General features: G+C 37.0%; 1 protein-coding gene across 2 annotated transcripts; it reads right to left on the bottom strand.

The window, feature by feature from the left end:
• Positions 1 to 2507: 2507 nt before the first annotated feature.
• On the bottom strand, positions 2508 to 12077 carry LOC307127229 (uncharacterized protein). Of its 2 annotated transcripts, XM_079818349.1 has the most exons (25): positions 10174 to 12077; positions 9877 to 10072; positions 9626 to 9739; positions 9480 to 9530; positions 9344 to 9391; positions 9113 to 9202; positions 8920 to 9000; positions 8655 to 8738; positions 8486 to 8569; positions 8273 to 8356; positions 8060 to 8143; positions 7465 to 7548; positions 7257 to 7340; positions 7088 to 7171; positions 6875 to 6958; positions 6493 to 6576; positions 6324 to 6407; positions 6111 to 6194; positions 5898 to 5981; positions 5685 to 5768; positions 5482 to 5565; positions 5219 to 5391; positions 4889 to 4953; positions 4562 to 4662; positions 2508 to 2835 (listed from the first exon to the last, which is right to left on the bottom strand). In XM_079818349.1, exons 1-25 carry the CDS (start codon positions 10186 to 10188, stop codon positions 2723 to 2725), a joined length of 2223 nt encoding a protein of 740 aa, XP_079674475.1. In that variant the 5' UTR covers positions 10189 to 12077; the 3' UTR covers positions 2508 to 2722. The 2 variants fall into 2 exon arrangements, with proteins under 2 accessions (XP_079674475.1, XP_079674474.1); XM_079818348.1 differs by having other exon boundaries at positions 9877 to 10181.
• Positions 12078 to 13899: the final 1822 nt, after the last annotated feature.

The following is a 13899-nucleotide window of genomic DNA, read 5'->3' as shown; positions in this document are numbered from 1 at the left end:
TCACGGTTAATTTACCCCCACCCCACACACTCTAGTGTATGATATTGGTGTTATTTTGACATTTAACCGCATTTAATAATAGTTGTAACTACCTTAGGCAGACTGTTTTTTAACACAGTTGTTTATTGTATTGTTATATTCATTTGTGTATTTTTTAATATTTAATATAAATATAATCTATAAATATATATATAATATTTGTTTATATTTTATACATACATACAGGCATACATACAGAATGGTGCATAAAACAAATTCATAAGGAAAATAATAAATCAGCTCCAGTGATCAAGGGCTTTGTGCATTCCATTTAAACAAATTTGAAGAGTTCTGCAGTAGTGGGCACTCGTGCAATGCAAGCAATGACGTACATCTGAGTAAATGGGAGTGGGAAGTTAGTGAGGGAAGGGCATAAAAAAACTGGACTTATGATGCCTTCGCGTGCTATCAAAATTATTGTAAATACAAGTTTTCTAAAAAAAAATTGGACACGAGTGCAAGACAAATTTTGAATGCGATGATCTCATAACCACGACTTCACAAGTGGGAAGTCGTACATTTCCGATAGCACATGAAGGCATAATTAAACGCAGCCCAGGTTCAACCACTCTTGTTCAGAAACCTTAAGTTACCTTCATAAATTCTAATTCAAATTACATTGATTTAAAATTCCATAATTGAACTAGAATTGAAAAGGTGTTCTCAGTTTGATTCTGAACAACTGCACAAACTTGCCAAGAACCTCTTTGTCACTGAACATCTCTCTGGTTAGAATATTCTAGGGTTGCTACAAGCAAACTTCTAACAACACCTTTAATTAATCCGCAGTCAGCTACCATTGACTCTATAAAGAATGTCTGCCACACTCTTCACATGTGGCAATAAAAATCCATCGATAGATGTCTATGGTTGCGAATGTGATTTGTAAGCTGGGAGTGTGTTTGCACAGCTGTTTGAGGTCATTGCAGGCAATCCTCCTGAGACGAACACCTTCTTCTGCCTTTTTCAGTGTGACTGATGATCTAGTAGCCCAGTATACAACATCCCTGCCAGTCCTGCACTGTTCAAAGAGAGAAATGCGTGTAGCTGGCATTGTAAGGAAATGCATGTCTAGATATTTCCTTTGCTAGGAATTGATTGAATTTATACTGGTCGGAGTGCAACAAAAATAGCAAGCTCTCTTCCTTCCTCGCAACTGTTCAGGGTTGAGTGGTTTTCCTGGAGCAACTGTGTCATAAATGGTGGTTGCAATGTCACAAGGCCATTTGGGCATAGGACTAGCCATACATAGCTGGTTTGACCTCAGACACCTGACCTGTAGGGTTTATTGGGTTAAATTTGGTCTGACCGTACGGTTTATAAATACGAGATGGACTGAAGTGTTAGGGATCACATACACAGCATTCTCCATCCTGACACTGCACCCGATGTTCCCTCTAATTTCTTTTTTCGCTGAGCAAAACTTCTCTATTGGGCGGACATTTTGGTCACCTGAACAAAACGAGTCTTTTCCTGTACAGCGTATGTAAACGCACACAAAAAAAGTGGTTTCATCATGCAGTTAAACTTTTAACTTTAATGTGCAATTTCTATTTTATTTAACCATTGATATAACTTAGTGATATATAACAAATAAAAAGATAAATAAAAAAAACAGTTAATTCAGAAGTCACTAAATTAATCACATTTTACAGTGCTGTTAACTGTAGTCTTCCTTACCAATAAATACTATTAAAATCTCCCCCAGGACAGTTCAATTATTTATAATTAATATCATATCATATCATATCATATCATATAAGATAATATAATATAATATAATATAATATAATATAATATAATATAATATAATATAATATAATATAATATATAATATAATATGAAAATAATTAAGCGGTTACACTAAGATGATTCTTAATGTGTTTTTGTACAGTCATTTATTGGCGACAGGCAGCATTAAACCATCTATATTAAATGTTTGTTTATTGCTTATGAATTTCCAAGATTTTCTATATCAGGGGTTTTCAAACGTTTTAATGGCAAGGATCCCTAAACAATCCCCTTGTGAGATCAATTCTTTATTAGGCTTACACTATAATACGATTATAATAGCCTATAATATAATAAAACTAATGGAAATATTTAAATTGATAGTAGCCTATATTATATCAGTTTAAACCCAGCTAGCAAAAAGTCGTCTATTAGACGTTGAATAGACGTAAACCTTCAACGTCTAAATACGGTCCACTGAAGGTTGAAAATGAAAATTGAAAAGACGTCAAATTTGTCCAACTTTTCAACGTTGAAAACAGGTCGATCTTCAACGTCTAAATACGGTCCACTGAAGGTTGAAAATGAAAATTGAAAAGACGTCAAATTTGTCCAACTTTTCAACGTTGAAAACGGGTCGATCTTTAACGTTCACTAAATGCCATTGTCAATTCTCAAGTCCACATTAACATGCCAAATAATATTTTATATTAACATATGAATGAAACAAAGCTTTAAAGGGTTAGCTTATAATAACTTTATTGAAACAGCACATTTAAATAGTGCAAACAGCAACCATCACATTAGAGTATAGTGCAATACACAGTCAGTCCAGTAACCAACACAGATTTCACATAGTGCAATAAACATAGGTTGGTCCAGTAACCAACACAGTTCACTTTTCAAGAGTCAACAAAACACAACTCTAAGAAAGAAAGTGTACATTAAATGTTCACACTTTGCGACCTCCACCTCCAGCTCTCCCTGGAGCATGTTTAAGTGTCTCAGCCATGGCAGCCCTGATTTCCACTTCTGTGGCTGTTTTACTCCACTTCATTACTGCAGCTGCAAAAGAAAATATATTAGATGGTGCATGAATAAACCACGTCTTACATCATTAAGGCCCCTACTACACATTGTATTTACATTTTATCAATTGCATGGATTTGCATACCTTCCCAAAAGAAATACAATTGGTAAGCTAAATTAGATATATACAGGTGCTTCTCAAATTAGAAATGTCATGAAAAAGTTAATTTCAGGAATTCAACTAAACAGGTGAAACTAATATATTATATAGACTCATTACATGCAAATGAGATATTTCAAGCCTTTGCTATAATTTTGATGATTATTGGCTTACAGCTTATGAAACCCCCAATTTCAAAATCTCAGAAAATTAGATTACATAAAAACTTTAAAAAAAAAAAAAGATTGTAAATACAGAAATGTTAGCCCTCTGAAAAGTATAATCATGCATATGTTCTCAGCAGGGACGATTCCAGGATTTAATAAATGGGGGGACCAAGAGAACTAGTGAGGGGGGGCCCATGGGAAATCAGAAAATTAAACTGGAAATAAATAATTTATGAAGAAAATAGCACGTTTTCAAAAATATTTGAAATGCCCAGTGCCTTAATATAGACACCACACAGTTTTGTTCTAATTCATAAAAATAAAATAAATTCAGTTTAAAAAAAAAAAAAAACAAGTACTGAGTACATATCCATGATTATACTTTTCAGAGAGCCAACATTTCTGGATTTTAAATCCCCTTTTTATCAATTTTGATGTAATATTCAAATTTTCTGAGATTTTGAATTTGTGGGTTTCATAAGCCATAATCAAAATTATAACAAATTGAAAATCTCTCACTTTGCATGTAATGAGTCTATATAATAAATTAGTTTCACCTGTTAAAGGTCTAATATGTAGGAATTTTGTAATAAAATATTCCCAAATCACTAGAACAGTGTTATACATTTCCTGCAGTTGTGTACTTACAATATCCCAAAAGTCCCCAAAGATTTTTAATTTCAGAGAAATTTTTAATTATTGTCCGTCCCGGAAATTTTCACTTGTCGTCTGTCACTGACGTAATATCCGCGTTCTCCCTGGTTTCCGCTGTATGAGCCCTCTGATTGTAATCAAGGCGACAGACGTGTAGTTTGAAATGTCTATCTGCACGCTTGTTGTTTCGTTCAAACATTATGGACCATGGCAAGCAGACTTTAGATAAAAAAAAAGGAGAACTAAAACGTGGATCAACATCAGCGCGGTGTTTGAGATGTCGAGAGCTCTACGTCCGAGACTAACTTCCACTTGACGCTGCTCTTACATGTACTTTATTAGACAGTAAATGTACGTAAAACTAATCACTGTTATATAGTTTACATAACGAAATGTTAGAATAGGATCTGTATGTTATTCTAATGTTGAAATTACTGCTAGTCTCATACAGACAAACTAACACATAGAATAACATTATAACTTACAATACACTAGTTTAGTTTGATCGTGTAACGGTTTGACCAGGTGAAACAGCGCTGCAAGTTTCATTCGTCTAATAAACTGACCTGTGAGTAGTAATTCAACACTTCCGTGTATTTCGGTAGAATTGTCAATATTCCTTTATATTTGCGGGACTCGCGTCGCGTCTTGTAAGAGGTTAGCAACCCCTAGCGGCGAAGAAATTTACATATTGGACCTTTAAGTTGAATTCCTAAAATTAATTGACTTTCCACTATTCTAATTTGAGAAGCACCTGTATAAACATGAAAAATGCAGTTACCTTTTACCACAGAGTAAAGAACGGTATCCTGGAAGGCTTTTTTGTCACTGCGACCCCGCCCCTTCATGTTGAAACCAGCCATTAGGCTGTTGGTGAAAAGCCTGAGAAAACATGCAGAAAATCATATAGTGAGGTCAACATTCTGCAATGCCTACATTCTACAAATATTCCTTTATGCTTGCATTATTCCTAATGAATCATCTCTTTCTGCATTTATGCTTTTCTATGTGCTTATGCTTTTCTACGTGCAAACAGAGCAGGCAAAGAGTAAAAATGTAACTGCATAATTACATTCTATATTCTGAGCATTTGACAGTTGTTTAATACCTGTCCATTATTTTATGGACGCAGTCTTTGTTATTCCTCCCTCCCACCTTTGAGAGCTGGGACACCTGTACATGACACATGAAAAGCCACTCAATACATTATGAATAAACCAATGGTGTTGAAAATATACTGATTGTTGCCAGATTGAGCTTAAATGGGAACTAGTCATGTTGAAGCATCCATACAATAACATCCTATAAAGCTGTGTGCATGTTAACAGATGCTGCCAAAAGCATATTTTTTGCACAATATAGATAATTTAGACTTTTTGGAGACTTGGAGGTCTAGTCTTATTGACACGGTTTAGTCCAATTTCTGTAGAAATCATACCCTTTGTTCCCAGAGGTTGCGTTCCTTGAGACGTGCCTCTTCTTCAGCAAAATCTTCAAAGGTTTCTAGCCTAGCAACATGGACAGCAGAATTCAGCGGCTCATAGTGCCTTCCGACTCTTTTTATCTCATCAAGAAGTTCAACTAGCTTTCCAAGCACTGACTTCTGGTATTCTGTGGAAGAAAATACATTAATTTATTTATTTTTGTTACTTTATGATTATTAAAGAATCATACAATAATAAATATTGACCATGGACGTACTAGCTTGAGACATGGGGAATAAGCCTCTCTCGGACTGTGATGGCATTTGAACTCCACGCTGAGGTGTGCGAGAACGCCTAGATCCTGAAAAAAAGAAAAGTTGAAGCTCATTAAAATTTAAATACAGCTGCTCCTGCAATAATGTCAATAAGTGAGGTAGGAGAGTTGACAACTATGAAGAATGCAACTGATCATGGACTCACTGGATGAGGATGCCGGACCTTTTCTGCTCTCGGACTGTGATGGCTTTCGAACTCCACGCTGAGGTGTGCGAGAACGCCTAGATCCTGAAAAATAAAAAAACAGCATTGAAGCTCATTGAAATTGTTTTTAAAGACAGCTGCTCCTTTAATAATGTCAATAAGTGAGGTAGGAGAATTGACAACTATGAAGAATGAAATTAATCATGGACTCACTGGATGAGGATGACCGACTCTTTCTGCTCTCGGACTGTGATGGCTTTCGAACTCCACGCTGAGGTGTGCGAGAACGCCTAGATCCTGAAAAATAAAAAAACAGCATTGAAGCTCATTGAAATTGTTTTTAAAGACAGCTGCTCCTTTAATGATGTCAATAAGTGAGGTAGGAGAATTGACAACTATGAAGAATGAAATTAATCATGGACTCACTGGATGAGGATGACCGACTCTTTCTGCTCTCGGACTGTGATGGCTTTCGAACTCCACGCTGAGGTGTGCGAGAACGCCTAGATCCTGAAAAATAAAAAAACAGCATTGAAGCTCATTGAAATTGTTTTTAAAGACAGCTGCTCCTTTAATAATGTCAATAAGTGAGGTAGGAGAATTGACAACTATGAAGAATGAAATTAATCATGGACTCACTGGATGAGGATGACTGACTCTTTCTGCTCCCGGACTGTGATGGCTTTCGAACTCCACGCTGAGGTGTGCAAGAACCCATAGATCCTAAAAAAAAAATTATTAAATAAAAAACAGCATTGAAGCTCATTTAAATCGTTTTTAAAGACAGCTATCCTTTTTAAAGACTCACTGGATGAGGATGCCGGACCTTTTCTGCTCTCGGACTGTGATGGCTTTCGAACTCCACGCTGAGGTGTGCGAGAACGCCTAGATCCTGAAAAATAAAAAAACAGCATTGAAGCTCATTGAAATTGTTTTTAAAGACAGCTGCTCCTTTAATAATGTCAATAAGTGAGGTAGGAGAATTGACAACTATGAAGAATGAAATTAATCATGGACTCACTGGATGAGGATGACTGACTCTTTCTGCTCCCGGACTGTGATGGCTTTCGAACTCCACGCTGAGGTGTGCAAGAACCCATAGATCCTAAAAAAAAAATTATTAAATAAAAAACAGCATTGAAGCTCATTTAAATCGTTTTTAAAGACAGCTATCCTTTTTAAAGACTCACTGGATGAGGATGCCGGACCTTTTCTGCTCTCGGACTGTGATGGCTTTCGAACTCCACGCTGAGGTGTGCGAGAACGCCTAGATCCTGAAAAATAAAAAAACAGCATTGAAGCTCATTGAAATTGTTTTTAAAGACAGCTGCTCCTTTAATAATGTCAATAAGTGAGGTAGGAGAATTGACAACTATGAAGAATGAAATTAATCATGGACTCACTGGATGAGGATGACTGACTCTTTCTGCTCCCGGACTGTGATGGCTTTCGAACTCCACGCTGAGGTGTGCAAGAACCCATAGATCCTAAAAAAAAAATTATTAAATAAAAAACAGCATTGAAGCTCATTTAAATCGTTTTTAAAGACAGCTATCCTTTTTAAAGACTCACTGGATGAGGACGCCCGACTTTTTCTGCTCCCGGACTGTGATGGCTTTCGAACGCCACGCTGAGGTGTGCGAGAACGCCTGGATCCTTAACAAAAAAACAAACGAAAAAACAATCAAAAATGAAATCGTTTTTTTGCTCCTGCAATAATGTCAATGAGTGAGGTAGTAGAATTGACAACTATGAAGAATGAAATTAATCATGGACTCACTGGATGAGGATGACCGACTCTTTCTGCTCTCGGACTGTGATGGCTTTCGAACTCCACGCTGAGGTGTGCGAGAACGCCTAGATCCTGAAAAATAAAAAAACAGCATTGAAGCTCATTGAAATTGTTTTTAAAGACAGCTGCTCCTTTAATAATGTCAATAAGTGAGGTAGGAGAATTGACAACTATGAAGAATGAAATTAATCATGGACTCACTGGATGAGGATGACTGACTCTTTCTGCTCCCGGACTGTGATGGCTTTCGAACTCCACGCTGAGGTGTGCAAGAACCCATAGATCCTAAAAAAAAAATTATTAAATAAAAAACAGCATTGAAGCTCATTTAAATCGTTTTTAAAGACAGCTATCCTTTTTAAAGACTCACTGGATGAGGATGCCGGACCTTTTCTGCTCTCGGACTGTGATGGCTTTCGAACTCCACGCTGAGGTGTGCGAGAACGCCTAGATCCTGAAAAATAAAAAAACAGCATTGAAGCTCATTGAAATTGTTTTTAAAGACAGCTGCTCCTTTAATAATGTCAATAAGTGAGGTAGGAGAATTGACAACTATGAAGAATGAAATTAATCATGGACTCACTGGATGAGGATGACCGACTCTTTCTGCTCTCGGACTGTGATGGCTTTCGAACTCCACGCTGAGGTGTGCGAGAACGCCTAGATCCTGAAAAATAAAAAAACAGCATTGAAGCTCATTGAAATTGTTTTTAAAGACAGCTGCTCCTTTAATGATGTCAATAAGTGAGGTAGGAGAATTGACAACTATGAAGAATGAAATTAATCATGGACTCACTGGATGAGGATGACCGACTCTTTCTGCTCTCGGACTGTGATGGCTTTCGAACTCCACGCTGAGGTGTGCGAGAACGCCTAGATCCTGAAAAATAAAAAAACAGCATTGAAGCTCATTGAAATTGTTTTTAAAGACAGCTGCTCCTTTAATAATGTCAATAAGTGAGGTAGGAGAATTGACAACTATGAAGAATGAAATTAATCATGGACTCACTGGATGAGGATGACTGACTCTTTCTGCTCCCGGACTGTGATGGCTTTCGAACTCCACGCTGAGGTGTGCAAGAACCCATAGATCCTAAAAAAAAAATTATTAAATAAAAAACAGCATTGAAGCTCATTTAAATCGTTTTTAAAGACAGCTATCCTTTTTAAAGACTCACTGGATGAGGACGCCCGACTTTTTCTGCTCCCGGACTGTGATGGCTTTCGAACGCCACGCTGAGGTGTGCGAGAACGCCTGGATCCTTAACAAAAAAACAAACGAAAAAACAATCAAAAATGAAATCGTTTTTTTGCTCCTGCAATAATGTCAATGAGTGAGGTAGTAGAATTGACAACTATGAAGAATGAAATTGATCATGGACAAGAAAAAAAAATAATAATAATGTACTAGCCAATTTAAAAAAAAATGTTTTAATGACTTACTGGCTGACTCTGGACTCAATGCTTCTGATGATTCAGACCTTGTGGGTGAACGGTGATGCGTTGGACAAGATAATCCAGAAACTGAAAAAGCCACAGGAATGGTTGAAATACTTTGTTTTGAACACAGACGTAAAAATACTTTATATTCCATTTGCATTGTGAGCAAGTAGAATAAATAAAAACATGAAATTACTGTCTGAAGATGCAGGACTCTCTGGTTGTCTAATGGTGGTGTTAGCCAGTTCTGGGGGTGCAGGTAACTCGAGCAGCATTGCATTTTGTCCTGTGGTTGTTAAAAGAAATTCCAAAACCAGAAGCAGTAAAGCAACTTAAATGACAGAAAAACTCATATTGCCAACCATTCCCTGAAGTTTGATGACTGAATTATACCACTGGACCGGACCAGCCCAGCTATTTTACTCACCCTTATGTGAGAGCTTTGGCGGAGGAACCGGAAGCAACACTGTATCGTCTAGACAAACATGCACAATGAAATTAATCACGGTAAGATAACGATGAATACTATTACAGTTTACTCAAACAACTTTAACTGTACTCACCCTTTTTCTTGTCTGGCAAGGACTCATCCTCCTCAGGAGACATATCTGACCCTGCCAATATTATATTTGTCACTTATGATATGTGATGGTTTACATTGTACGCTCATTGTTTAATGCATGTCCTTAAAAAGGACCAAATAAATTACCTTGAACATAATCCTCAAATTTTCTTTTTTTCTTCATTCTCTTTTGACTGACTGTGTCCTCCTCTTCGGTTTGAGCTGAGGTGTAATTATATTTTTCACACTCCTGTCGGCTTACTAAAAATCAAGAATGAAAACAAACTACTAACGATAGTAATACGTATTTGAGTATTATAGTATTGTAACTAAAAAAATTAAATTTAAATTAAAATAAGCCAGAAATAACATTCAAAATGTTATTTTTTTTCTTTCACCTGATGTCACTTTGACTTTAACAAATTCAAAGCTTAACCAGTCCTCTTGTGGTTGTAAAAGGCGCTTATGTGCCACAGACACGTTTTTTAGTGGCCATCGCACCACTTTGGTCTCTGTGTCAACCCAGTTCAATGGCAAAACTCCTTCCATCTGCTTCCCATTCTCCACCCAAACAGCCCGTGCGTATACCATTGCCTGAAACACAATTAGATTATTTAATTTAGAACTACACATTTCCTTTTCTACATGATGCTAACAGTGCACTACTATTTTAAATAATAGTAAATATTACATACGTTATGTGTGTTCATTTCCTGTGCTCCATTCCATGGAGGAGAGGAAAAAGGACATGCCCTTGTTCACATGGGAGACACGCAACCTTCCGGTAAAGGTCTTTGGTTTCCAATAACTTTGTCTTTGTCCGTTTTCTTTGAACATAGACTATATTCAATAGCCTTGACTCACATGGCTTCTTAAAAAAGTCTCTTGTGTCCTTTTGGCTCAGCACATCACATACCAAAGTTCCATCTTGCCTTTTTTCCTTCACAAATGCAAAATTTCCATTGTGAAGCATAAAGCAGTGGTCTTTATCTTTGGCTGATATATAAAAACATGACCTTGTCTCTTGAGGCTTGTTGATGCCTTTCTTTGCATTTTCGATCTCACTCATCCGCTTTGTTACTTGAGCGATTGGATTGTGGCTATTTTTGACCAATTTTTTTAATACTTGCAGATGATTTTCGAATGGGAAACATGAGATGTCATTTAGTGAACAGTTGAAGCGAGAAGCATCTTCATGCAGATGCAACAGGCAGTGCACATTGTAGACTGCAAATGTTTTTCCATAAAGGTCATCACACCTTTTAACGAAGTATTTTAGAAGCTCCTCAGCATATGCAATATATGAACGTCGTGTGTTCTCATCAGGGCTCAGCAGGATTGACAGAGCCACTGTCAATGTCAAAAAGTGAGTATACACTTCACGTGAAACTACATTTCGAAGAACATTTGGTCCAGTATATAAAACAAACTGTCGAAATTCAGTGGCTTTCCATCTATCCAGTTCCCTCAAACCCCTGGGCTGCCTTGCAAACTCACTTGGCATGGATCCATTCAGCTTGTTTAGTTTTTCTGAGATCTCATCTTTTTGTTTTGCAGATAGCCGGCACACTTTTGGACCCCGAGACAAAAAGACTAGAACACGTTTTACTACTCCTAAACAAATCAAATGCATATAGTCTAACACAAAAGAGCTCACGCAAGGTATGCCTGCATCAATAAGTGGGCTTTTTATAGTCTGGTGATCTTCATACAGTACTTGACTGAACTCCTCGTCCGTTCTTGCTCTAAAGCTCTCATGACTGTTAAAAACCACTCTACCTTCCCACGATCCTTTGGCAATACACCTTTCACAGCTGGAGTACCCATTGTGGTTTTTTATGCACTTTAAAAATGATCGTGCTGGTGCATCACATATAAAGGCCTTAAGGCTGATAGCATAAAGTTGACCTTCATACTCCATCCCAACAGCTTTGAGATGCTGAAACTCTTCCAAAAGGTCTTTGACAAAATCATCCAAAGGACTTGGCTTTGCTGTTCCACAGAAAAGTGCAACAATGAAAGGATCAAAATTGTGAAACTGTGCCAATATGGGCCAAAATTGAACACTGTTTGATTTAAAAAGTGGTAAGCCATCAATGTTCACACACAACTCAATAAGGTTTTGTGAAAAGGATTGGCACTGTGCAATCTTTAGTTTAATGCCTTGTTCTAAACCATAATAAATGTACTGCCCATTACATCTAGAAAGACATTCAACGGTTTTGGGGGTTGAAAGGAGGGTGCGTGCATCCTTTGGCAGCTGGTGCCCATGTCTACGTAGGATGCCTAGTAGCTCATTCAATGACGTTTGAGTGATTGAATTACTTGTTGACCAAGTCCTTAAATCAGAGCCAATATCTGGTGTATCACTGTCAGGGTGTAAACTCAGGATTTCAGGCTCAGAGTCCGAGGATTCTACATGCTCTGTGTAACCATAATCGGATTCGTTATCTTCTACAACTTCTTGAAGTCCATCACCATCACTTCTATCACTTCTATCACTTGGTAGCGACTGAATATCAAGGTTGTCATCATCCAACTGAGCAATGGCATTAACTTCTGCTTTTCTTTTTCTCCAACTTCTTAAGTATGTCATATCTGCAACAGTAATATAAGTGTATGTTGACATTGTACATTTTTGAAATTGATTTGATTTTTAAACATTACAAACAAAGTTTTAAAGTTTTTTCTAATTATAGGAGGTACTTTTATGTGCAAATGTACATAATGCAAACGCTGTCACAACAACAGCGTGTTAGTGAATGATTCAGCGTTTTAAATGAATCGATAGAATCAAAGATTCAATTAATTATTCGTAAACGCCTACCTCATTCTTGAATGAATCAGCATTTGAACGAATCGACTCAATGACTCACTCATTCAGACGGTCACCTGCTGCCACCTACTGGTGGTTTAGTTTAATCTTTCCAACATTTCTTATTTGTATATTTAAAACAATCTCATAACATTATTTAATGCAGTTGTAAATTTTCCGTGTAAATTATTTAATTTGACTGGTAACAGCCAGTGTCGTCTTCTAATTTAATTGATTGATTCAATTTAAGAATATAAAAGGAAATCTGAATCATAGCCTATATTTAATAAGATTAGGGGAAAATGCCCTTTATAAAAGGTAAACATATCACAAATATGCATATGTCAAAGCTGATTGAACACTGGTGAGAATATTGCTTCAGAATAAATTTTATTTACAACACACACAAAGAAAAAAGTAAATTTTTTTTTTTTTTTTTTTTTCCAGACAAGCACATTTTGTACTCGGACAAGTGGATGACAGATTTACTTGTCCGAAGGACAAGCACGTGAACATGCTTAATGTCGAGCCCTGGTTTAGGCTAAAAAAGAAATATTGCAGTTGCCTACATTTTAAGGATTTGGCATTACATGTTGATGGAGCAAAAATTTGACTTTTTTTTTAATGGCGTTTTGGAAGAGCTCTTCAATATTTTTCTGATGGCGACGGATAGCCACCTAAAATGGCGGCGCCTTCGCGGAGTGAAACGCGTGACGTCTCATTCTCAATCTTGAACACCATCTAGCCAACAATGGGGTTTTGTGCTTGCTAGCTTGAAGAAAAAACACAAAACACTTAGCCGTACAGGTAATTTCTATCAGTTTAGTTAGGCAACCTAGCTGAGGTAACGTTGTAAAGGAAGTTTATAAATAGCATAAAGCTAAAATTAATTAACCTGGATATCTACCTCGATATAACATAAGTTACAAAATAATCACAAACAGTTAAACCTTAATGGCTTATTAATATCCGCATTTGGGTAATTTATTAGCTAACTGTCCATCTGTGTGGTGTGCCTGTGGACACTCGTGGTAGCCGAATAGCTACTGCTACGTTTACGTTTACAATAAAAAAGTCAGGTTTGGTTGAAATAAAGTAAACGTTTATAACGTTACACTTATTTTGCTATCATATCGAATCATTTTGTCATAGCTACTTACTTTACACAGCTGCTTTCTGAGTCGTGAAGAGCTTTCTGGAATATGGCGGTTGGCTGGTGCCTCACATTCGCGCGCCACATTCACGTGCCTCTTCTTCTTTCGGTTTTATGGCGGTTGGCAACTATCTTTAATGGTGCATTACCGCCACCTGGTGGGGTGGGGTAATTATTGCAATGGATGAATCCTCAGCGCCTCAATTATTGTTTTTATAACTTTGACGGAATATGTAAAACTCTTTACATTTATTTAAGATAATAATGAACATGGTTTGGTAATTTGTTTTCTCTGTTGTTTTAGCATGTATAACAGATTATAAACGGTCTTTAGATTATCAGTTGAAAACATGATCAGTTGAAAACACGTAGTCAAACAGTCCAGCCTAAACTACTTAGTTGAAATCACGTCGTAAACCAGTCCAAGGCGGACCGACTTATTTTCAACCATAT

The sequence above is a fragment of the Gobio gobio genome (assembly GCF_949357685.1).
Source record: "Gobio gobio genome assembly, chromosome: 1".
NCBI classification, from domain to species: domain Eukaryota; kingdom Metazoa; phylum Chordata; class Actinopteri; order Cypriniformes; family Gobionidae; genus Gobio; species Gobio gobio.
The sequence above is the reverse complement of the archived record's forward strand: the minus strand, read 5'-3'. Positions and strand labels throughout refer to the sequence as shown.